Source organism: Vidua macroura, chromosome 12 (genome assembly GCF_024509145.1).
Source record: "Vidua macroura isolate BioBank_ID:100142 chromosome 12, ASM2450914v1, whole genome shotgun sequence".
Taxonomy (NCBI): domain Eukaryota; kingdom Metazoa; phylum Chordata; class Aves; order Passeriformes; family Viduidae; genus Vidua; species Vidua macroura.
In genome coordinates this window covers 12,622,336-12,648,664 of record NC_071582.1, presented here as the reverse complement: position 1 = coordinate 12,648,664, position 26,329 = coordinate 12,622,336, and the positions used below count along the sequence as shown (strand labels likewise).

The 26,329-nt window shown below is 43.3% G+C and overlaps 1 protein-coding gene across 3 annotated transcripts in view; it reads left to right on the top strand.

The window, feature by feature from the left end:
* HOMER2 (homer scaffold protein 2) overlaps window positions 1–26,329 on the top strand; it is a 53,329-nt gene that overhangs the window by 881 nt on the left and 26,119 nt on the right. For all 3 annotated transcript variants that reach the window (XM_053988318.1, XM_053988319.1, XM_053988320.1), the window contains exon 2: window positions 21,675–21,831. In XM_053988318.1, the coding sequence (XP_053844293.1) occupies window positions 21,675–21,831 (157 nt within the window). The remainder of the gene's footprint in view (window positions 1–21,674; window positions 21,832–26,329) is intronic.

Below are 26,329 nucleotides of genomic sequence, written 5' to 3'. Positions count from 1 at the left end.
TTTAATTTACTTTATTTTTATCCTATTATGTTCTCTTACACCTTTTCCTTGCCTCTCCTCACCCTCATGTGGCAAGGAATCATTCTCCCGTTTCTGAGCTTCCTCTGCTGCTTTCAAATGTCCAAATTCCCGCTATAGATTTGTTAATTGTTGTCAAAGTGATATAATGTGAGGCCATATGGATAAATAATGAATTAAAATGACATGCACGCATCCGAATTTGATACTCCGGAGTACTGAAGTATAGGGTCAGAGGGAGAAATAGGATCTAAGTGAGTATCTCCCCACGTTTCTCTTCAGGATTACAGGGGCTCATCTGCTTCTTAATTATGCAAAGTTTAACTGGAAAATAAAAGAGAAACTGTCCTTGGGGTTGGAGAAAGAAGTATTGAAACCTGTTTGGAGCAGCACTGCCCCACAGAGTCCAGGATGATCAGAGACATCCATCTACGGGAAACTTGCCTCTGTCACTCTGCCTGGGTGCTGGGTGTCTCTAAAGGCAAATGTTTTAGTTGCTGTCATTTTTAACCGTTTCCATACTGGTAGATCAGTTTAGCTGTGGCTTGGAGAGAAGTGAGTGGAAGGTCACAGTGCTCCTCCACCCTTTCTGTCAGTCAGTTGTAGTTCTGGCCTTGGTGTGGTCCTGCTCTGCCTCCAGAGCTGTTCAAGCTGCGAAGGACTTTGGCTGCAAAGGCTTTTGAGAGCTCTGGTTGTGCTCCTGTCTGTGCTGCTACGTGCAGTGTCAGACCATGCAGACTTGTACAGGGAGCAGGCACGTTCACTAGTCTAGTTCAATTCCCTGATTTAATGCGTTTCTCAGTCATTTCAGTCTTACGCTGGTGCACATGAGATCAAGCTCCCAGTGTCATTCATTCCCCGGGTTTCAGTGTGGGTTGTACCTTCTCTTGCACTCTGTACAGAGTTCAGACAAGGTGTTTGGTGAATATGCATTTTCCCTGTGTCTCACATAATTATCTTGCCATTCACCTTTCTGATCCGGAGAACTTGGAAGTACGTTTGTGATAGCATTACTGTGGCTTAGCACACATGACACAGGAGCAACCTCCCAGTTTTCTTCCAGTTCCATCTGTGCTGCAAATCCTTCACCTCTGCATGCTCCAGCTTGTCCTTCTGTGAAATGGGCACCTCTGTACTCACGTGTCTTTTTGAAGCAGGTTGTGGTCAGAACATAGAGCTCAGTCATTCTTACTTGGATGAATATATTTTGGCCCAGGCATTCGAGTGGGATTTGCTTCCTGGGCACATTTTGGTGTCACATATGGGGCATGTACTCAAAGAAATTGTGACAATGACTTGCTTCTTAGCTCTTAAAATATTTTTTCTTTTACTTTCCTTTTTTCTTTTTCCTGGAGGTGACCATTGCTAATGATTCATTTAAATGCTGCCTATGGATTTGGCAGTGACTGATTGTGCTATGAAACCTGATACAGCTACTTGAGCTTAGCAAAGCAAAGCTATTTAAATTGCTTATTAGCTGTGAGCTGAGCTATTTAAACTGTTGGTTTAGTTTCACTTACTAGGCGGCAAGGTAGTGTCATGTTTTACAATTTACATGTTTTTTAAAAAAAACCTAATGCCTGTAATACAAGGGACATGAAAACAACGTTGTAAAAAAGTCACTGGAAAAAAAATCTGTTCCAGTGTCCATAAAAGTCAATGTGAAAGTTGCTGCTGACTGAAAACCACTGTATTTTGGTCAAGCCACTGTTAAGAATCTGGCTGGACAAATGTCTAGTTTAAAGGGAATGAATCTTTTCCCAAATCACTTCTTTCTTCTACCCAGCATATCTGATAGCTGCTGTTACCTCAATCCTCTCAGAGTTTAAACTTCAGCTATTGGAAAACCACAATGTAACACATTTCCAGCTGTAGAAATCTGTGTCTGAAAATACCTCCTGCCTTGTCTCTTGCTGTTGCAAGCCAAGGGCTGACACAATCAAGGAAGTGTCTCTGATGTTAGTGGGCTGCACCTACTCATCTAATAGCTGTGGTCTGGCTCAGAATGACTTCAGTTTAAGCAGTCCAAGTTAAATTTACAGTTATAAGGATGCTTGAGGTTTTGGTATTAGCTGATTTAAGAAGGTGCTGGATAGCTGTTTCGTCTGTGCCTAAATTCTTTTATTATTTTCGTTTCTTTACTATCTTTGTATTTCCTTATCTATCCATTACAAATAATTTCTGTTATGAGGTGTGTGACAAATACGCAGTTTAGATTAGACTTGTAAATCTCTTCACTGCTGAAGCTGATATTTATATTATCTGTTGGATTAAAACTCAACTGATTTAGATGCCCTCTCGCATTAAAATTGTGTTTTAATTCTGTTTTATAAATCATGTCAAAATGCCAATCAGGCCTCTGAGTATTAGAAATTATTGCAGAAAGCTGCACAACCATGTAGAAGTGTGTGCTATGCAGGTTAATGGTGAACTAGCTCACAGCACACCTTTCTTTTGGCTGACATGTGATGTCTTCTCTTTGCTGCTTCCTCCAGGGCTAGTGGGGTAATTTAGTCCCCTGCAGCTGGATCTGTCCATACCTCTCCAGGTGAGCTTTGAGCCAAGCCCCAGGAAGTTTGGAAAAGGCGAGTTTCCAAGCCTGGATCAGGCAGTGAAGTAACTTTAAGGAGATAGGTCCCTTGAACAAAACTCTGTTCCCCCTGTGATATATTCATGGAAAGGCGCGTGGGGCTGTATTACTGAGGGTGGCCACACGTGATGTTTTTATTATGCACTGACATCTAAGAGATCAGGAAAGTCTGCCTCGCTCTCCTCCCTTCTGCTGTCAGCAGTACCAATGTCCATCAGCCAACATGTGGCTTTATTTGGGGAGTAAAAGGCAAAACCTAATGTGAGGGCAAGGAATGTAGGAGAACATATGATGAAGCTCGTGTTATAGGAAGACAGTAATTTTGGAGGGTGTTCACTTTCTGGTACCAGCAGCACTTCAGAAACCATGGTGATAAGCTGTGCCTGAGAAGCTCAGTGGCAGGGAATGGTGTTGTTGGAGAGGAAATTCACCTTGGCTTTTGTCCAGCTCCTGCTGAAATCCGTGGCAGTCTCTCACCAGCTCCCTCCAAAGTTTGGCCAGGCCATCTGTCTGCCAGGGAAAGGGAGACCCTGGGAGTGGCAGGCAGAGAATAGCACCTGGCTGTCACTGCAGTCTGTGGTCCCTCAGAGCAGGGCTGGGACAAGAGTGTGCCTGAACACAGCTGAGTTGGTGCTCTGAGCTCAGGGACTCTTTTGGAGATTTTAAGGTCAGCAGCTTCAGTTTGGTCCCCAGCATAGCACAGGGGGGCATATTATATCCAGCTGGTGGTGGTTTTGGTGTTCAAGGAAAGGGACTGAGATCTGATTGCTGCTGAGGCTGTTCATCTCATGGTTTTGAAGCAGCTGGCTGGGGCTGCTTGATTCTTCACAGCCTTGGTTCCTGACATAGCTATTTCCATTTTGCAGGGTAGATATAAATGGATGTTTTTCTGACTTGGAGAATTCTGTGCCTGTGTACAAATACAGGTGTCTGTACAAGAATCTGTGGAAGTCAGGTCCAGAGAACTTCGTGTTCTGGAGCAACATTTGGGTGAAATGATGGGGAAACTCCATTGACCTCAGTAATGTGTAGTCCCTTGCTTATGTTAAACTCATTTATGTAAGGCTAGAGAGGCAGGAAGCTTGGTGGGGTGGTGGAAGAGAAAAGACAAGACCAAACAGCTGGGTCCTCATAATGATTTGTGCGTGCTTCGAGTTTTGGTGTGGTTGTATTCAGGTGAGTGAACAAACCTGTAACAGTGTTTTGTCCAAGTGACTTCACCTCTCACAACTGTGAGAGATTCACAGCACTGTAGGCACATGAACAGAACTGAATTTTTAAGGTCTGTTACAGATAAGTTCACCAAATTACAAGAGGAGAAATCTGCCAGTACCACAACTAGTTTGAGTGTTCTGCTGCAAATTTCTCGGACATTTGTTCATGTGGGCTGTGCTGTAGAAAGAGTGGACAGAAAGAAAACTTGATGCTGAGAGTCATCATAGTTACGTTGCTTTCAGCTGCTAACCTAATTAATTACCACTGTTAATTTAATTATCACTTGAGAAAAATCTTATAAATAAAATATTCTCCACAAAGCTGGGATGTCCCTCAAGCCCTTCTTTCTATTTGAAAAGAGAATGGTGAGTAGGTCTCCTGATAACAAAGGCATAATTTAAATTCTTTTTAAATCAAAACATTCTTTTTAAATGTTAAAAAGAATTATTTGATATTCAGTTCCTTTAAATTGAAACATTTTTAACTGATCCAGGATGTGATCAAGTGTCTCAAACTGTTCAAACATCTTCCCAGCATGAACCAGGCAGAGGACAGTGAGTTTGCTGAGAACCCAAGAGTAAGGGCATCAGCCTGGTTTTGCATCTATATTTTCTGCAGTGCTGTGTGTTCATTTTATTCATTCATTTGGCTCTGCTATTGCAGTGCCTAAGATAAATAGCCTCACCCATGAACATACACTTAGGGGCGTGTAAGCATTTTGAATCAGCTGTTGGTTTTCCTGTTGACTTTGTGATAGGGTGTGTGCAGAGTGGGAAATCCTCATTCCTCAAGGTTGCTACATGGTCAAATCTCTGTCTGCTTTCACCTTCAGTGCTCTCCATCGCCTTTTGCACTCTGTGCACTGCAAACACAGTGTGTGACTTGTTTATCCTGTGCTCTGGTCATGGCTCTTTAGGATGTAAATGTGCTCAGAGGAACGTATTTCAACTATGTTTCTCTGATAATTCAGCTGTTCGCTGTAAATAGCTGAGGATCCTGTTCTTAAACCTCAGAATGTGACAAGGGCATTGCCTTCAAAGGAAGACAAACATGAGCATTAAAGAAGCCCTTTTAATGGCAAGAGCACTTAGGCAGGGAATAGACAATTAGGATCTGGGAAGGTTGCTGCTGCGCCACAGCCACGCACCACCCAGCACAGGTTAGGCATGGTGTGAGTAGGGCTTGTGTAATACACACTCATGCAAAATGTACTAGATGAGATTGGATGATGCAGTTGATCTTTGATTGTATTTTTGGTGACACATCCTAGCTGCTCTCTGCCTGTTTGGAAGAGAAGTCTGCCCGCTGCTGCCGGCTCTGGTGCTCTGTGCTGAGCTCATGTGTGACACGAGGAGCTGGCTGCTTACTCCTCATTGACGTAGCAACTATTGGAGGCTGTTGGACCCTCTGCATCACTTGGAATTGCTTGGCAATTGTAATTTTGCCACTGGGGTCAGGATTAAAATGAAGATAATATTTTTAAATAATGGATGCTCGAGGCGTTTTAGGATTTGTTTAAAAAGAAGAGATGGTGCTGGCTGACATCAGCAAGCGGGACAGCCTGCCTAATGACTCATAGGGGAGCAGGAGGCTCTGCTGTGTAGGTGTTCTAGGATTTGTGGGCTTCATGTATGAAGGCTAGCAAGAGCTTCAGCTGCAAAACAACAGTGGCTTTATCATGGAGCGAGAGTGTGCAGATTTGAGGAGGGAAATGAGGAAAAAGAGGGTGATGGAGGTGTGAGCAGCAGTGAGTGCTGCTTACTGTGCAGACCTGTTCCTTCAGAGGCACCGCACCCTCCTTTCCTGCCTCCTCCGTGCACTGATCTGATTTTATTTATTTGACATGGCTTATCAAAATGCAAGTTGTAAGAATTCCTGAAGGGACAAACTGTTTCCTTTCCATCTGGAAGTTTCACTGCAGCCTACAGGATTTAGAAACTCAAACCCTTCTGTGATTCAGAAAGAAAATTTCTGTAGAAGTTGCACTTTTCTGCCTATGCATCAAGAGGCCTGGGAGAGCCCTCCAGAGCTGCCAGTGTTGCTCCCCATTAGCATTTTCATTATAATAATAATAATCCTGCAACTGCATTCTTATCAGGCAATGTTTAGTACCTCAGTGCAGCAAGACAGCAAAGGCCTCTGTGGAATACATTTAAAAATGCGTAGCCAGCTTGTAAAATATTTTCTTCCTAAAGCTGCTTCTGCTTGTACTGAGGATCCTTCCTTGTGGAACTGTGAAATGGTGCTGTATGAGTGCTTACTGAATAAATACTTGTTGTTTGCTTAATGCTTTGCAGTAGATTCTCCTCAGAATGGGAAGCACTGTATTTCTTGGGGGGGAAAAAATACAAAATTTTAATCTTGCTTGGCTCTGAAGGGAAATCTTAATTTTATATGTGGAGGTGTGAGCATTTTATTTTTTAGTATTCAATTACTTATTGTTTCGTCCCTGGAAGAAGGACAGTGTAGCCAGAGCTGGGGAGTACTCAAAGCTTTTCCTTTTGAAAGGTAGTACTTCAAGGAGCAGTCTCCCCTCATATTATTTGTGTTGCAATGACTGACTCAAATTCTCTGCTGTTGGTGAATTGCTCTGTAATCTGTGACAGCAACACTTTGTTGTTGTCTTTGTTTCATTCCCTGGTTTTATCAGGCTTTGTACTGCAGCTTCCCACTATGAATCTGTGGCACACATCGAAAATGTCTCTCTGCAGTTGTTTGTGGGAATCTACAACGTTTTGTGGTATTGAAAATGTTCAGTTAGAGCATTTGATAAAAGGTGGAGAAGTTCTTTGAGGTGACAAGTGCAGAATGTCCCCAGCCAGCACTCAGGGCTGCTTGGAGGATGCGTGGGACATGTGGGGAGAGTCTGACACCTTTTTATCAGTTATTTCACAGATGGGGGTGTCTAAAGATGAGGCAGGAGCTCTATTCTGGTGGGTAGTTCAGACACTGGTGCAAAGATGGCAACAGTGTAGTTGTCCCTGTGTCATCCAACCACCCCAAGTCCTACAAATCACACAGATGAGTTTGTATGAATTACAGATTTAAAACTTGTTCCATGCCTCCCACTGGCAGATTTGGCTTGCAGAGTTGATGACAATTGCCCTTGGAGGATCCTACCTTTTGGGATGGAGCAGTTTTCTGGCATGCAGGATGATGTGGTGCCAATCCTGAAGGTGATGTCGTCAGTCCCCATTAGCTTAACTTTCCCCCAGAGCTGTCAGTTCAGATTATTCTTTCACTACATAGTATGTCCTGACGTGCAAGTGTGATTTTATAGCTTGGGAGCCTCAAGGTGGTCAGTTTAATCTCCTTCCACCTTTATAGAAAGGAAGAGGTCTAGCCACTTCACCCACTCTCTTAAACACTAACATAGTATATATGCAGTTCCCTTTCTTCACTTCCCCCCCCCCCCCTTAATATTACATGTGCTGAGTTTGTATCTTGTGTGGTCTGTACACAAAAGCACTCCCCTTCCAGGTAAAGTCCTCATAAAGTCCCTCTTACACCCTCATGTGGTCCAAACCCCTGATAAAAAAACTCCAAAGCTGAAATATTCCTCCCTAACTTGCCAGGAGGTTTCTGCCCAGACAGGACAGAAAGTGGGCGATGCTCATGGGCACAGTGTACAGCAAGGGCACAGCTGCTGCCCCTGGGTGTACAAGGAGGAGATAAAAGTATCTTTGTACTCAGGTCATGTTAAATTCGGTGATTGTCATAATAATCCCCTCTCCTCCAGCTGTGATAGGGACAAATTTATTGTTTTATGAAATAATGAAGGAGATTTAGTTGCCTAAAACTTTACAGCACACAGGTGAATGAGAACTCTCTCTTTTCATGATTATTTTATGTTTGACAGCTGTTTGTCACTTGCATAGTTCATTACAGGAGATAGATAATTTTCTGTTGCCTGTTGTTTATAGAGGTGTTCCTCATAAACTTGTATTTAAAATGTCTCCTAAAAACGCTCATTCATAAAACCCCATCTAATTTGGTTTATGGTCCTTTTAAAGAAGAACAGAAACTGGCTTGACTGAGAACCGGGATCTGTCACTTCACTACACCCACCCAAATTCAAGGGAAAGGAGTTGGAAGCTTGAGTCTGTAATCTCAGTTACAATGAAACACAATAGCTGTGAAGCAAGGCCCAGATCCCACGCTCCAGTGAGGGAATTGTTGGTTTAGGAGTTATTTGGGGTAGATGGGAAGCTGCTCATCTCCCAGGCAGATCCAGAAGCGTGTCTGTGTCCATGTTTCCCTGGGGAAATTTTCTTTCCCCTCTGCGCCTCTTTCACCTTCCTGTGTGCTTTGGAGCAGGAAAATGGGTATTTGAATGGGAATGAGAAATTTCACTTTGTCTTTTGAGAGCTCCAAAGGACAAATAATGTCTTTAAAGTTTCCATGTGATCCTCCAAGACTTTCCTCAGTCAGAAGGTTCTGAGTATGTGTTTTCTGAGACCTTCAAAATTGCATATTATGGGAGATGCATCAGCTTTCAAGGACGTGGTAGTGTGCAGCCTGATGCTCATAGCAATCTGTCTCGCCCTGCTTTTCCTCCCCAGCCTTTTCTGCAAAGCCTGTGGTTTTGCAGAGGGCTTTAGGGACAGCTTTCTTCATCAGCTGGACCTAAGCCTGGGGTAAAGACCTCTCCTGTGGTTGTGGTTACCTGCTTTTTCCTCCACAGGGAAGGTCTGTTCTAAATTTTTCAGCCGCAGAGTAATAATCCTGCATACGTATTGTTCAGATCTTTGCAAGAACTTTTCTCCATTGAGTTAGAAATTAGCATTTCAAATTCTATGGGGGAGAAGTTGCCAAAGTTTTTTATATTTTAAGCTTAGAGTTTGGAAAGGAATCAAAATATCTAATCCACTTTGCATTCCCTGCTTGGTCTTTCCTCCCTGCCTTATGAATTGGCATCCTTGTCCTTTGGAGGGAGAGCAATATTGTGCAACTCTTTATGGCTTCTCTTGTGAAATACCAAAGTAATATTGCAGTGATCTCCAACACCCTTCCCAATAACTGTTAAATTAGCATAAGTGACATGAGGTTGTACTGGAAAGAGTTTTTGCTCAGCAGCTGCTTTGCAGGATGACCTCTGAATTATTGGCCAGAAGATAAAATAGGCACGCAACTGCTGGGAACGATTTGGGATAGTTCAGTGCTGTCTGTTATTCCACTAAAGAACAGCTGATTTCCCTGAGTTAGACAGGTGGTCCAGACTTTGCACCTTGGAGTTAAGTTACTTTTCCCCCTCTTTCTTTTCTTTTTCCATCTCCTTTTTGGCACTTCTCCTTCCCCCGTAGTGACGTTGGAGCTGCTGCCTGGGGGGACAGCCTGGCCGGAGCCCAGGGTGGCAGCAGCTCCAGACCCGGGTCAGTGTTGGCTGGGAGGCGCATGGAAAAACGCAGGGCTAGTCTGCGTTGTCTAGGGAGAAATGGGCCACTGATACATTCTTTTGGTGCCTTTCAGGGGTAGTAAAGCTTCCTAAAAACCCCCGTGTTTAGTGAGACCTGCAAAAGAGGCCTTAAAAATTAAGTCTGTTTAATACTTTGGGTGCTAAAGTGTGAATGTGTGAAAAGCATAGTAAGAATTTTTCACCAGTTGGCACCTTGTCCTCAGTGGGTGAGCCAGTACTTGATCCTTCTGCATACCAACACCAGGCATTAATTTTAGATCACAGGGACTATGAAGAGTGCAGTTTCCAGCTCTTGATTTGCTGTATTTTACTTATGGCAAATAGGGGAAACTGATACGTGAACTTTTTTTACCCCCACCAAAGGAGGTGGCTGTTTCCACTAGCAAGGACTTTCCTATCATGAAAGTGCATGCAAAACAAATTCCTGCAGAACACAAAACATTATTTTCAATCCTATTTTAAAACAAACAAATGTTCAGAATTTTGTTCTGAAAGCAAAGCAAAAAATCATTTGACTTGTGTGATATGGGTTTATTATTCCAGCATAAACATCTGTGGAGAATTTGGGCTGATTTTGCTCACATTTGTTTGGTATAAATAAGCAGAAACTTAGAGCAGAAGAGGATCAGGTCTCCTGCGTGTATTCTCCCATTGTTCTGAAGGGTGAATTCACTGCTGCATAACTCATAAAAGGGATGTGTACCAGCCTGCTGTGTTCCACCTGCAGCTGGGGAACCACTGGGCTGCCCACTCGGTGCTGAAGCAGCGCTGCAGAACTCCACAATGGTTACAGGGCTGGCAGCGAGCAGGGTGAGCCTCTGGTCACTTTGGTTTGCTTACAGGATTGCTGGGGCACAGTTCTGTCCCCTCCCAGTTGATTTGGGAACACACATGGGGATAGCAAAATGCATTATTGCATGTATAATCACAGAATGGTTTGGGTTGGAAGGCACTTTAAATATCTAGTTCTAAACTCTCCGTCATGGGCAGGGACACCTTCCACTAGACAAGGTTGCTCAAAGCCTCATCCAGCCTGGCCTTGAACACTTTCAGGGATGGGGTATCCACAACCTCTTGGGGCAACCTATGCCAGTGCTTCACCATCCTCACAGGGAAAAATTTCTCCCTATCTAATTTAAACTTGCCCTCTTTCAGTTTAAAGCCATTCCCCCTTGTTCTCTCACTACATGTCCTTGTAAAGAATCCTTCTCCAGCTCTGTTGTAGCCCCTTTAGGTACTGAAAGGCTGAAAACCCAAACCTCCTAGCCTGTCTCCAGATGAGAGGTGCTCCATCCCTCTAATCATCTCTGTGTGCTCCTCTGGACTCACTCCAACAGCTTCACATCCTTCTTACACTGGGGGGCCCATAGGTGGATGCAGTAGTCCAGGTGGGTCTCACGAGAGCAGGTAGAGGGGCAGAATCACCTCCCTTGCCCTGTTCTCGGGATGCAGCCCAGAACATGGTTGGCTTTTTGGGCTGCAGGTGCCCATTGCTGGGTCAGTCCTACTCCAGAGATCCTGTGTTCAGGGTTTGGGCAGTCCTTCACTGGATTTTCAGGGGGCAGGGCTGGGTATATGGCTCCCTTTAAAAGTAGGACAATAACTTCAGTATTTCTTCAACCAGAGAGAAGGAATGAGAAATACCAGGAGAAGGAAGTGCATGTCTCAGTGCTGCCTGCTCCTAGGGCAGCCGGCAGAGAGGGGCACTGCCCAGGGGCCATGCAGAGCAGCTGAAATGAGCACTGGGTGCTCACAAAGCCCTGGCTCCAGCTCAGGCCCAGCACGCAGCCGGCTCCATCGATATCCCCGCGGGCCCTGGAGCCTGCACGGAGGGGAACCCTGCGAGGGAGCCCAGCCCGGCCCTTTGTTTTTATCCACGTCCACGGAAAAATTATTTTAGATCATCTCATCATTTTAAACATTTGGTAAGTGTTAATATACTTTCAGCTCAGTGGAAATAATCACCATATGGCTGTAAGATTTGCCATCTGTCCAGAGACACTGGAATACAATTAGTCCGTGTAGTCCATTTATCAATCTATAAGTGACAATATTCACAGTCCTGGCAACTTGGGCTGCTGACAGAATCAGCACTTGCATAGGCCTACCTGTCTGCCCTTATTACATCAATATATAAATGAGATGGAAAAAATGCCATCATTCAGCTGTGTCCTTCACCCTTGACAGAAAGGAAAAAAGTCTATATTAGTGTAAATGAGACTGAGGAAATGGTATGCCTTAATTTTTGTAGCACTAATTGGATTGTTTTAATGTCTAGTAGACCTTAATTTCATAAGGCAAAGCCAGATTTAAGTGCAGTCTTTCAATCAGCAGGACAAAGTATATCACAGACAAAAAAAAAATACTGTGTCCTCTCCTGTTGTATTAATTTCTGAGGCACAAAAAGCTGAATACTACAAACGTGAGAAAAGTCATCATTAGCATCATACAGGTAAGAATTCATTTCCAAAGTTTCTTGTTTGACTTCAGAAAACTGAGAAGAGAGTTTTTCAGCAGAGTGAATATATTTTTTAAAAAGGTCAAGGCCTTTTGGTTTTAAAACTATTAATGATCTGACATTTTAAGAGTTCTGACTTTTGACTGCTCTTGCCAATCTCTCCCCTGGCCTGTGTCCCAGCCTGGCCCCTCAGGACTGTCACCTCCTTAAAACTGGGGTTAAATTTGGAATAGCTAATGCATATCGAGAAAATAATTTGAATGTTTTATTTGGTTTTGCATATTACCCAAACTCATCTTGCATAATAAGTTTATAAAAGGCATGTGTGCTATGTTTTGTTTATTCTACAAATTTTCAGCCAGCCCACACTAATTTTGAGACTCTGCTGACAGGAAAATACAATTTTTTGGCATATTTTCATTTTAACTGTAGTTATGGGACCTGCAGAGCATGAAAAATGCTGATACTTGAAATTAAATCCTTTCATACCTCACATTTTGTATAACCTGTGCATAACCTACAAGGTTGGAGGCATTGACATGCAGAAATCAGAAGTGCCAGGGAACAGGTCTGTAGGGATCAGAAGTAGGTGGCTGTTGAGGTTCAGATAGGTCTGGGGTAAGTTCTCCCCAATATTACCTGCAAATATGTACACTTTGCAGTGTAAGCAGGTTGCAGGGATTTCGTTTTGGGGGGTTTTGGCAAGGGAAGTGGTAGGCTTTTTGTTTTGTAGATACTGTGTTGCTCATGAAGAACCTGATGGTTAAGTTTTTCAGGTTAGTAGTTCTCTCTGAAACTCAGGAGATTGCCAGAGGATCCTCACTTTTGCACCGGGGCTGCTGACAGCTTTTTATACTAACAAATAATGTACATAGCTGAGATCTGTACTGTAAATCTGACGGCTACAGATGGTGTTATATTTTTAAAGATCAAAGTGAATAATGTTAGCTTCTAAATGTTTGAAATTTCCTTTGTATTTTTAACTTGCAGCAGAAGAAATGTGTCATTCCCTTTTCTTATTGGCTACTAGGAAATCCATGGGTGCCAGGAGCTGTGTCCCCCAGTTCGCCTGCGTGCAAGCTGCAACCACAGCACTCTGCCTGATAATTCTATTAGTCTATTAAAATCACCAGAAAATGGGAATCTGCTTCTTTTCAGGTTGTCTGATATCAGCTGCATTGGGTGGGGACTGAGGCTGGCTCTAGCTGTGCCTCTTTGTGCCCAGCACCTTGCCCTTGCCCAGCTGCAGCTGTGGGGTCCCTGTGAGCACAGGGCTGTGCTTGCACTGGAACCTTTCTTTCCTGTTTTTAATACACTGTCTTTGGTGCTCTTGACCATATTTTGTGATTTTTGTCTTTTGGATGATTTGCTCTAGCAGGAGGCTGGTAAGATCAAATCCATTTAAACATGGCAATGCTGTTGCCAGCCTGGTGGTGTTCTCAGCACAGGCAAGTCAACACCTGCACTGAAAACCTGGTGTGGGCATTGCTTTGCATCTTTCTAATCTCTCACAGAGCAAATTGCTTATCCTTTAATTGCTTTTAATTTTTACATCCTTAAGTTTCATTAAAGACATGCAGCCTTGTATTAAACCATCTGTTGGCACCCTTTTCCTTGCAGTGGAGTGCTCAGAGCTGAGGGTGTTGTTGCCCCAGGTGCTCTGGCAGCAGCCCGGGTGGCAGCGTGTCCCAGCACAGGGCACAGCCGTGTCCTGCCCGTGCTGCTGGCACGTGGTGGTGGCCACCGGGACAAGCAGAGCCCTATCGTTTGCTTCTGACGTTACAGCTGGTAGAATTCCTTATTTGATCCTTCAGGCAGTAGATCAAAAAGAGTTATACAACTTGTTCTTTAAACTGAACTGATTGGCTTTTTTTTTTTTTTCTTCCCTAGTGTAAGTGGAAGAAAAGCCTCAGGGGAGAGCATTTGAATAGGGCATGGGAAAGCATATCGATAATTACATGCATGGATTAGTGCACAAAAGCACTCCCCTCCAAGGATTTGCTTAGTGCTGTGGTGTTTGAAATAATGGAGTGTTTAATCATATTATTTTGCAATACTGAGGCTTTGATTACGCCACTGATTGAAATCAGCTTTTCAGAATGCTTTGTGTGACGATATCCTCATCAGCCATGCAAATTCCTATAGCATGGGAGGAGAAAATGTCATAAAGGTGCTGCCCTGGTGGTGTCAGTGGGTTTTACATGCACACCCATGGTCTTTCACTCCAGTCTTCTGTTTGTAGGTATGGTGTGTTTTGATCATATATCCTCTGACATTTACTCTCTTCATTTTGTAAATAGACATGAAATAGCCCATACAACCTCAAAGTGCCCCGAGCCTTCTGCCATGCAGAAGTACAAAGGATTAAAAGTAAAGATAGAAAGATTCCACTACTGCATTGAAGGAATTTTCTGCTTGTTTATAAAGGCAAAATGAATTCCTTCCCAAGGCCAGCTGCACGGGGTAGACCTTGGTCCATGCAGGCATGCTGTGATCCAGAGCTGGGCATCTGGGTCATCCCCCTGTGCCCTTGGTCTGTGCCAGGATGGAGACTGCAGGGGAGGGAGGGAACGTGCTCCTGCTCCTGGGACCTGCTCTCTCCACTCCAGGGTTTACACTTTCCATTTACAATGGCATTTCTCCCTGAAATATTACAATGCCAACATTGTGCCACAGAGGAGGCTGTGCTGGAAGCATTAATTCCACTGGAGCTGGGGTGAATACAGAGGATGTAATTTTTAACCAATCCAGAGCAATAGGATGGCTCTGGGGGGCTGTTCACATGCTGATCCAGCTTCATTTGTCACGAGGGTGGGAAAGGTGCTGGCTGTACACAGAGTACAAATATTTTTTCCTATTTGCAGAGTTTGAATTCACACCTTTGCAAATGGGAGGCCGTGCTAACATTACTGAGGTGCAGATCTATGGATCCCCTTTAAATGCCTTCTCAGAAAAAAAACTCTGAAATGATCAGTTACACCACCACTTTCATACACATGTGCCTCAACTTGGTTTTTTCCAATAAGTAACCTTACCTATGGAGGATTAGTTCAAGGTCCTCTCAGTTCCTGTCACCTGTGTATGAGTGTTTATTCAGTGTCTTGAAAGGTTAATAGACCTCTGGAGATGGCCCCAAAATAAAGTGTGAGCTTCCTCAGTGGCCAAGTTAAGCCTTTTAATTTGGATATTGGCTTCATAAAGGCACAGTGGTGTTGTGAGACCTCACAGATGTTACAAGGATTTTCATACTGAGAGCTTTTGTCCTGAAGATTTATTCTTTTTGGATTTTCTAAGCCACAAATCAAAAATTAGTTTAATCGATGTCTGTGCTTTTAACAGACAATTCTTTAGCTAGCTAGTTTTATTCTATTTTTTTTTTGTCTAAGTAACTGGAACTATTATGTTCCCTAAAAATGCAAGAAGCACTTTTGCTAATTATATTCTGTTGAAATAATAATGCCTGTAACTGAAGGGAGCTAAAAAGATGGATTTTTTTTTGCACAAAGTTCATATATTTCTGCAGGTGAGTTGATATCAAATCTAATATCAAGTGGGCACCAGAGAATCATGACTGGATATTTGAACAGTTGCATGACCTTGATTAACACTGCTGCCAAATTCAGCACGTCAGCCACATCATGAGGAGCTTGGTCTGCCTGTAAAACAGGAATTTCAAGACTGAAAATAAAGACTTGGAGTAATTTTTATTTTTTTCTCTCTTTCTGTCTCTTTTAGGGGCAGTGTAATTTTTGTCCCAGCAGGCAGGGTTTTCCAGAAGTCATTCCCTGTACCTTCCACCCTTCTGGGAGGGAATGCCACCTGGCAGCACAGGGCTTGACTGCTGAGTACTGACAGTGGCACTTTCAGAGGTGCCTGTATGTTTTGTGGTTTTTTTTTTTTTTAATAGACAATAAAGAGCAGCAGCAAAACCTGTGTGCAATTGCCTTCTGCCAGCTCAGCCCATCACTCCAGGCCAGTTCTCCCATCCCCATTTACAACTGATAGTAAATCCTCCCTCTCTCTCAGCCCTCTGCTGCTCGGGGTTATGTCTCCATCCTTAAAAGTGATTTTTGCTGTGGAAATAAGTGTGAGGAGGAAGGATTGTTTGCACTGCAGGACCAATGGGAGCTGCAGGCTGCTGGTTTGCAGGCACCCCATCCCACCTTCCTCCACAGTGTGGAGGAGCAGCTGTCAAATGCACTGAGAGCTTCTCTCTGCTCTGTACAGACTATTAGTTCTTTTTTTGTTGAGTGGTGAATATTCAGCTGTTGATTTAGCCTCACATAGCCAAAAACTTCCCTGGGTAGATGTGGTATAAAACTGCCCTGCAATGATAGTGATAGCAGAGCTGCAGAGAGGAAAGGAGGTGATGAATTTTATTTCCAGGCTTGCTAGTGGCTCTGTTATCCTGGGATGCCATCTCACTCTCCATGGCATTTCCTCAGGTGGAAAATGGAGCCATTTCCCACCTGCTCTCCTCATGCTGGGTTTTGCACCCTTGCAAGTTGAAGCAGGCTCTCATTGCTCTGCTGGCAGCTGGCACCAGAACCTGCCTGTGGCACCTGGTGAGATCTGAGTGACCTGGATTCATTAGCATATGGCAGTTTGGGAAGGGAATAAACTGCCTGCTCTCCTAATGCCAGTTTGCTGCTGCCACATCCAAAGATTGCAGAGATTTCGTGTCTGCCTCTCCCCAGCTCTGCATGCTGGTCCCTGACCCCAGCCATGAGCTGGGCAGTGATGGGTGCTGAGGTTCCAGTACTTCAGGCACTGGGCTGAGGCAGCTGAATTTGCTGGTTTTGTAGCACAGGGACGTGCACTTGTCTTGACTGGAGTGTGTGCAGTGAGGTCAGAAGGGATCCTTTAACTTCATCCTCTGTCATCATTAAGAAACCCATTTGTGTCGTTCTCTTTTTTTCTGAAAAGATTTGATCCAAGATGGCACAAGTGTTGAATGCATAAAGGTAACAGGTTGGAGGGTAATGAACTCTAATTTTTGCTTGGAGCAAAGATTAATATTGTGTATAAACTGCAACCACTGTGCTAATTGCTGTGAGTGCCACCATGAACTGCAACTTCTCCCCACAGCAGTTATGTCTCCATCACAGGCCTGCCTTTACTTCAGTTTTGGTGTTTTGGGGAGAGGGGTTGCTTTTTCAAAGTTTGAGACCTGCATGTATACACAAGTGAGTAGAGTAACAGATAAACTATTTTCACAGGTAATTTTTAGGCATCATAACTGGCCTGGACTTTCATCAAGATGAGTATTTCAAATAGGAGAAAAATCTCCATCCATGATCTGAATAAATACAAATGGCACTCCAAACTACCATGTATGTACATAGAGGATTCATTCTTTCCCGTGCACCGTGAGGCAATAGTAGCAATGTTCAGTCCAAGTAACTATTGGCACCAATTTTATCATGTTGTGTTTAGCAAATACAGTTTTTTGTATTGTGACCAATGATGGGGGATATGTCACAAAGTAGGATTTTGCATTTGCATCTACTCTTTTTTCTTTAGAGATCCTCATTATCTAATACTTGTTACAGCAAATCACTGCAGATCTGCTGGCACTGTCAGGTGTTATAAACTCAACGTGTGCATGATGCTGGGCTGTAGCAGGAAGCACCACGTTCCAGAATCTCTGCAGGCATGTGCATCCTCCACCAAATGGCAGATATATGAAGACATGTGCTTTTAAAAATATTTTTATTTCAATTAGACAGTTAATGCAAAGTTGTCTACAGTTAGTGTGGGGAGAGCATAAATAATCCTGTGCTGTAAAGTAGGAATCCTTATCCCAGAAATGTTAAGTGATCTGCTAGTGAAAGTTTTAAAAAATGTGTAATTAGTGTTTTGCCTCAGGTGGAGTACCAGAGCTCCTGTCACAAACATATTTGATGTTCCAGATCGTACAGAAATTATTTTGTCCCAGTTACTTCATGGTCAGTGCATCCACCTGATGTGCACTGGGCACTCGGAGCATTTAAATGTGTTTGGGTGCTGATCCCACAGGCACCCATGTGAGTTTTATTTGTTTTATTTACTAGCAGAAAGGATTGCTGTAGTACAGAAGTGTTCTCTCATCAGTGCCTGCTGTGGAGCTGGCTCCACGTGGCCCCACACATGGGTCCAGGATCCCTGGCTCTCCCGGGTGCCGCCCAGCTGGAGCTCGCTGTGTCACGGCTCCATCGGCCACCAGCATCCCACAGCCCGGAGGATGCTGCCTGCCAGCCACCAAGGGCTCTTTACAGCTGAAGTGATTTAAATCACTGGTTGTGCTCATGATTCAAGTGATAAACAAAGAAATTTGAATTAAATAATTTGAACTTTTCCTAAGTGAGAGCGCATTGCCGTTGATTAGGAAGAGTAATATAAAACACATGGCTTGCAGCTAGTCACACACTTGTAAAATTTGGCATGGTTGTGTATTAACCAGAAAGTGATAGTGTATCTAACACAGCTGTGAAGCACTTGGTTAGCTCGAGAATCTTGTGGTTTGCTTTTAAAATTCTTCGGAAAAGGTTAATGACATTAAAGGAGAGTGGTTGTTTTTTACTTGAGATTTCACTCTTATGAAGCAAGGACAGTAATTAAAGGTTGACTAAAATGTGTAAAAAGATGACATGAAAATTGCAATTATATTTATGAAATATGCTTGCCAGATTTGATAATGAAAAACATTTTCTGTCTTAAATTATATTACCAGATAAAGAATTATTAGGTGTGATTTTCTACTTTTCCTGTCTGACTTTTCAAGCAGCTTTACTCTGAGCAGTGGATGTTAGTGTCAAATTGATTTTTAAACAGTTGGGATTTTTTAAAGAGTATTTAATCAATCATTAAAAACTTTGGTTAAAATTCATGAGATTTTAAATATTCATAAATTCTCTTTGCCTTCGTGTGTGGGTCCAAGCCCGGCTGGCAGTGCTGCTGCTCCTGCCTCCCTGGGCAAACTGGCAGCCTCACAGAACAACCAGCTCACAGGGCTCAAACCATGCAGAATGTGCTGCTGGAGTCTCAAGTTGGCATTGCTGGTTTTTTATCATAAAAGCTGATAAATCTCCGATAAAATGCAAAGGAAAGGAACCCTGGGAAACGAAGTCATTCCTCTACCAGTAAAGTGCTTTCTTGAACGCAGAAAAGTTAAAAGTGACTAAGACAGAATAATCATTCTCAATTTGGAGCTCTGTAGGGCCATGGTGAAGGGTTTAAAAAGTACCTAATTTAGCATTTCACTTGAAAATTGAGTGCCACAGTTTCACAGTTGCCTGTGTGTGTGTCACTGCTCAGAGGAGTTTGGGATGCAGTGCGCGTTTCCCCCGTGCTGAAGCTGTGCCTCTGGAGTTTGTCACTGCAGGTGGCTTTGCCATCCTGCTGTGGTGGGAACGTGGTGCCACCAGCTCCTGGTGCTGGTGATGAATCGTGGGCTCTTTGGGCTCCTTGGGGCACAGAACTGCAGCAGGGCACACACAGCCACAGAAACGTATCTGCTTTTCTTAATTATTAAAAGACAATGTCAGAAAATCCAGGAGGTTGTGTTCTGGGGGTGCTGGGGGGTTCTGGGTTGTATTCTGGGGGTGCTTCCTCTTCTTCAGGGAGTCAGAAATCAGTCTGGGGGCTTTGCTGACCTGTAGAGCCACCTATGGCAGGAAGACCAGAGGCACGTGGAGCATCCAACTGGTCCTTCCAAATCTGAGTCCCAACTAAAGGGCAACAGATAAGCTACCTCAAATGATTTAAAATGCTTAAGTTTGCACATTGCATTTTCTTATTTTTAATAATTTATCAACTAGCACGCTGTCACTGTGACACAGAAAGACAAAATGCACGTGGGCTTTGTTGTTGTTGATAATCATAGGATTAGAAACAGAGGTTTTGCCTTTTCTTCTTAACGAAAGATTGAATGGATAAATGGATGTTTGCAGCCCTGAGCTTCACTATCCATTGCTTTGTCCACTTGGATGTATGTATACAGCTCTTGTTTCAACAGCAGCAGCTTCAGTCAAGGTTCCTGAACAAATAGATAGATAGTTGTGGGGCCTTTGCCTTCATTCTACTTTTATTATCTCCAGGTTTACTTTAAATGCTTATGGTCCCTGCTGCAGAGCAGCCAGGCATGCCTTTAACTGTGTTTTCTGGTGTAGTTAAGAAAATGTAACAGAATTAAAGTTGTTTGTGGAATAGGTTTGTATGGAGGAAAATACCAGGTCATACTACCTTGGTTTTAGTAGAGTCAACTGAAAATACAGAACTATGTAAAAGGCAAAAAAATGCCAAAATTATTTTTCTCTCAAGGAATGTACATTTCTTAAGAGCTTAAACAGCTTGGGAGAAACTTCCCCTCCCTGAATTTGTCATTGCAGACAAACTCCATGACCTCTGTAGGTGTTACAATGCTAATCCTGTGTAATGGATAAGGAAAGTATTTAAAATGTTATGGAATCCTGCCCCTTCTTTCCACCCAGCTGAGGATGGCATTGATATTGGCCCGTGAAATGAGAGCTGGGTTCAGCAAGTTACTGATAAGGGAGAACTGAAGCAAATGCTACTCTTTGACATATTACTCTGTAATATGACAGTCCCATTGTCATTTCAATTTATTTCGAGTAAGTATTTTACATGGTTCAGCACAGCTGTCTGTCCAGAAACCTGCAAGCCCCTGGAAAAATGTAGAACTTTGTGTAAGTCTTGCAAAGAGAAAACCACTCTCTCATTTTCTCCCTCCTGAGGTCTTGCTGGGCTTTGCAAGTTCACTCCATCTTTCCTGAGCTAATTGTACTCTTAAATCACTTCATCTGTTTCATATTTGCAAATTTACTCCCATCGATTTTAATTTAAATTTCTGGGTGGTAGCTCTGTTGTAGTACCATTGGTTTTGGATCCTATTGTCATTCTGTCAATTACCTATTCATATTCTTGTCCCATATTTTATATGGGACAAGAATATATTGAGTGGTACACTTAATATAAAACATTATATAGTGTAGCTTTTAAAAACCAAAAGCATGAAAACGCATTTAACAACTCAGTAGAGCTTGCTTTGCAATTCACTTCTACTGCTAAACTTGGATTAAAGGTATGGTTGGTGGTGAATTTAGTTGTATGATATTTAAGAAAGTCTTAATTCTGATCTTTAACCCAAATGACTTTGTATGTATCACATTTGGTTCTTTTGGTCCTGAGTCTTCTCTGCTTTTCTGTGTGATTTCCTTGGTCACACATTGAAGGTAAAACAAAACCCCTCCATTGTGTGCACAGTCTTCTTGAGGAGAAGCAGCATCTGAGCAAGGCTGGTGTTTAGGAACAGGGTGTCAGGGGTGCTGCATCACCCACTGAGAGCTGAAAAGGCAATATCTGTATCAAGGCTGGAGTTTGGTTCTGTTTCTTTTCCCCCCTCCCTTCCCAGGTTGATTGACTGGTTTGCATCTAATGAAATTTTCATGCACATCCACAGAACAGTGGGATTCTGAGGAGAGATGAATATTTCAGTAATTATACCATGCCTGTATGTCACTGGAGTCCTTGGTGCACCCACAGAGGAGCCCTGGCTGTAGGTAGCAGTTCACAGAAATGTCAGCAGGAGGAAATCCAGCTGTGGGGGTTTGCTGCTTTTGGCAAAATATGTGGATAGGGAAAGAAAGAAAGAATGCATGTGAATGTCCGTTCCTGGAAATAAATACTTTGAGGAATAGATGGGCACTGAGGTAGTTTAGCACGGGGAGAAAAATGCCAGTTGTTTCTTGGGCTATGGCAATAACTTGAGGGTGCTGAATGTCACTTAGTGATGCCAAGGAAAGGTACTCAATGCTGGAGTGTGGCTGGGCAGTGTCACTGCTCTGTCTTTTCTTTTGGGGGATTGTCAGGTGCTCTCTGCCTTGTGCTTTCAACATGCCTGCTCAGGGCTGGGCTGCTGGGACATTTCACCTTCCGCAGACTCATGCATCCATTTCTCCTGTCCCTCCCTATTCCAGAGAACAGCCCATCTTCACCACCAGAGCCCATGTCTTCCAAATCGACCCCAGCACGAAGAAGAACTGGGTTCCTGCAAGCAAGCAGGCTGTAACTGTTTCCTACTTCTATGACAGCACGAGAAACAGCTATCGGATTATCAGTGTGGATGGAGCCAAGGTAGGAGCGGGGGTACCCGGCGCGTGTCTGGGGGAGAGCTCTGCGACTGTCAGCCCTGGCTGAGCACACACAGGGGCTGCATTAAAATGTTATAAATGCTCCATTTTTTATATCATCCATCAAGGAGACTTGTAGTGATAATTGGAAAAACATAGGGCACCCTAAAAGTGATTTTGCCCGGCTTTAGCTGATTTTATCTCTGATGAGTTTGACTTCATGATAAGTGAGCCGAGAACTTTGTGTCCAAATTGAGTCAATAGCATGGTATCTGAAACAGCCACCTATATCAGGGTAGATAAGACTGAGGCCTTTTTGGTGATAAAAATGTTCTTTTTAAAAGGCACAAGGAGACAGATACATGCAGACTATAGGTTTTAATATAAATGGCAGCTGCATTTTCGCTTTTGCCTGGCTGAACTATTTACAGTTTAGTACTTAATTTTCTTAAGCTTTCACACTGGAGTTCATCAGCTTTAGGTGACAAGTTAGGCATTAAGGCTCTTCCCCCAACCTTTTTTGTTAATTTGTTTTGCATTACCAGAGAGTATGCTCAAGTATTTGCTGTAAGAATCCAAATCAGTTGGTCTGAATAGGTTGTTCAGACAACTGTTTTTATTACAAACTACATTTATCCCTCTGATTAGTCCCTCCAAAGTCACTTGATGGGTGACAACTTTGCCCTAGCAGATCCCAATCAGAGCTATAAATGAAAACATTTTGCTCATGTACAAAAATCATTGGTCATTTCTGTCAGAGCACAAACCACAGGGTAACAAGATGAGTTTACAGCCTTTTTATCTGTGTTCCTGTTTGGATAAGGATGTTAAAATATCACTGTTGTGGGAGATAGAGATCACAGAAATCATCCCTTAATAAAGCTTTTCTATTTGTCATGCCTATTTCACATACTTGTTTTTCCAAACATCTCCTGTGCTATATTTGGTTACATATTGGCTTATAAATCTGCCCTACTGCCTGCTTTAATTGATGGTAATGTTTCATTGACACCAGTACAGCATTAATATCTCCCCATCACGAAGCTGTTTGTGCCAGTGAGTTCATTCCCAGGAATGTTGCAGTTTGCAGCTGGCACACACAGCCCCTGGGACCTGCTGGGGGAAGCTGAGCCCCCCAGATTTGCTTGTGCTGAGGCTGCTGCTGGGGGCTGGTGGCTTTACAAGGCCAGGCAAGTGCAATTTCCAAGCCAAAACTGCTGCACTCACAGCAGCGGCTCACTTGATTTGTGGGTGTGCATGCATGCATTAAGACCAATTAATGAAAACAAAGTAATTACTGGATGTGGTGGGGGAGCTGCAGGGGCAGCGTATGGCCACAGCCAGAGGTCCTGCCCAGAACTGCAAAGTGAGTGCAGAGAACAAGCTGGGCACCCCAGCTTTGCTTTGTCCCCTGCTCAAAAGACACTCAGAAGGAACATTCCCCCCTCCCCTTCCCCTGTTTTAACGTGTCCCAGAGGAAGGTGAGCTTGCCATGATTAGAATTCTCCCCTGGGGCTTCCCAAGCAAGAATCAATTGCTGGCCACATAAATTATTCCTCTTGTATTGAATCTTTGCTGATTAAGGAACAGGTCAAGAATAGATGTTACCTTCACTGCTCACTGTATGAAGAGTCCCGTGACCCTGCCTGTCCATTTTAAGAGTGCTAATTGGGGAAAAAACCCTGGTGTTTATGCCAAAAGAAGTTAAAAGTTGCATTTTTCCCTTCAAACAACTGTTGTTTAGTGCTTTGACCTACTTTTCCAGGCAAAAATGAAATTGGGTAGAACTGTAAAGAAGAATATAGACAGCTTCAGATGATGGTGTCCTGCTTTCTGTTCTTCTCATTAGAATAGTCTTCCATGTGTTGGCAAATACCAGATGGATTAATGTGAGCATCACTGTAGGCATAAGTTATGTCTGCTTTAAGGACAAAAAAGCTGAAACTCAAGTAAATGAAGGGACTTGGGCCTAGAAGGAAGGCAGTGATGTGCATCTCTTACAACTCTCCATCCTTGTCTGCTCTGCAAAGGGGCTGATCTAACAGTTTATTTTTGACAAACATCCATGATTCATATTGGTTTGCAGAGAAATTTCAGTTAAATCCAACTTGTATGAAGATGTTGGATTAATTTGGGGTTGTTTTTCTTACCTTATGCTGACATTACATACTAATAATAAAAATATTTTGAAGTGATCAAGAATACAGAGTACTTCACTTACATATTCGTCATCACCTGGTTGCATAAGCTTGATTTTACTTGTAGCATTCAGCATGTCACCCTGGGCAGTGTTGAATTGCCAGTGTGTGGAGGAGCTTGGAGCTGCTGTGGCAGAGCACGGGGCAGGCTGTGCAGTGTCACCCCGATGAGTTCTTCCCTCCTGATGCAGCACTGACCTGATGGGCTGTCATCCTGCAGGAGTGGCTTCCTCAGGCAGCTGCTGCTGTCCTCAAAGGTCCAGACCCTCCACAGTGCCCTGTCCTTCAGTCCCATCCTCTCTTCTCCCAGCAGGTGCAGCCTGTCCCTATCTCCTCCTTGTCCCCACACACCCGGGGTGCAGGGCAGAGGGGCACAGAAGGATTTAGCAGTGGGCTTAAGGTGTGGATTAAGGGAACTGCTGAGCCCATGTGTTTAAAGTACCAGTATTTATTGGTAACTCAGTTGGTGAGCCTGGCTGGCAGAGGAGCTGCCTGGCTCTGCTGCCCAGTTCAGTGCAACACTGCCTTTGCCTGACCCCTTGGGGAAGGATAGGAGAGTCTGGATGCTGCACATGGAGATGGTGAGACAAATGGAACAGAAAGAGACTAGGGTAAAGATAGGAAGCAGAGGGAAGTCTAGGGAGCTTAACTCTTCCCTTTCAGAGGAGTACTCAGGAGTCCAATTTGCAGGCCAGCCAGGAGAGAGCATATGCCTGCAGGTGCCAGGTTTCTTTGGAATTCTCCCACCCCTATAAAAACCCATTAAAATACCTGAATGAAGCACTGCAGAGAGGCAAGCCTAGATTCAAAACAGCTTGTACCACTTTAATTCCTCGTTTTTGCAAAGCTAAAGACAGCAGCTCTTCTAATTCCTGTGTCTTTCACAGAAAAACAGGTGCTGTGGACAGGAGCCTACAATTTATAGCAGAAGATTTCACAGATGCCATATGAGAATGCACTGCATGATCTTAACCAAGATGCCATGACCAAACAAGGGAATAGATTAGTATATCTTTTAATTGCCTTGTAATTGACTTGTATGTTGTTAAGCAAGTAATTTCATCACATTTTAAGAAGTTTCTAGCTAGAGGCTAGCTGCAGCATAATGAATGCTGGAGGAAATGATACAGTAAAATGCAAGGGCACACACTGATTCAGAGTTAATGAGGCAGCCAAGAGACTTCACCATATGAAGGTGCCCAGTGTTGTGGACAAAAGTCAACCCTATTGAAAGAAGACAAAATATGGTGATGATGCAGGGAGAACGTGAACTTGTAAGTGCCCAATTGCTGAGCAGTGTGTGGGGAAAGCCACACACAGGGCTCCTCATTAAAAGTGGCCTACATTGGCTTGCCTTTTGGAGGCAAAAAGGAAGTTTGACAGTATGAAAATTATGCAGACCAATAGCCTCTGTCATCCTCAAGAATAATGCATGATAGTACCCTGGTTGGTGGGTTTATTTATTTTTTATAAACTGAAATTATGTGTTATCCAAACAGTATAGAGAAGAGGGAAAGGAATTTGGGATGGAAATATAATCCCTCAGAAACAAGCCTCTGCCCTCTTTTCAGATGTTCGTGTTGTATTTCTATAAAACTTGGGATTGCAACAACATCATTTTTCTCTTTTGAGAAATGAGCTGTTAATAAGGAACATAAAGCTAGCTTAAAAATTAATAGCCAGCAATAAAGTGCATAGTGAGACATACTGAGCTGGCAGCAGCAAAGAAAAGTGACGCAGCAAGAGTCATCGCAGATGCCAGTCCCCAGTTGTCTCTGAGAGATGATTAAACAGATGACTAGAAAAAAATTAAAATCAGGCTTTACAAAATGACTGCATTGCAAGAGTCATTGTGGAAAATACATGATAAAGAAGTAGAGACTGTGTTTCAGAGGAAAAAAACCAGTCAGGTGACACTCATTCCCAGTTACTAGTTCATTTAAGAGTTTATTACCTTATAATTACCTCAAATATTGGAGATCAGCAGCTAAGTTTGGCATAAGTGTGTGAAAGTATTGAAGGGAGAACCAGAAAAATTGCTGTGCTGGGAAAGCAAAATCAGTGGGTCTGTTTCTGAAGTAAATTGCAATTAGTAAGAATAAGAATATGGGCCAAATTTTGCCAATCAGTATTCACATAGTGTCCCCCAAAGTGAATACAGTACATGATATGGTGTGATGAAGCTGTTTGATCGAGTGGTGTCTATGCAGGGGACAGTGTGATTTACAGAGGACAATGGAGCTGGCAGGGACACAGCCCCAGCAGCCTGTGGCAGCAGATATTTAGGGAGGTAAGAAGGGCTGA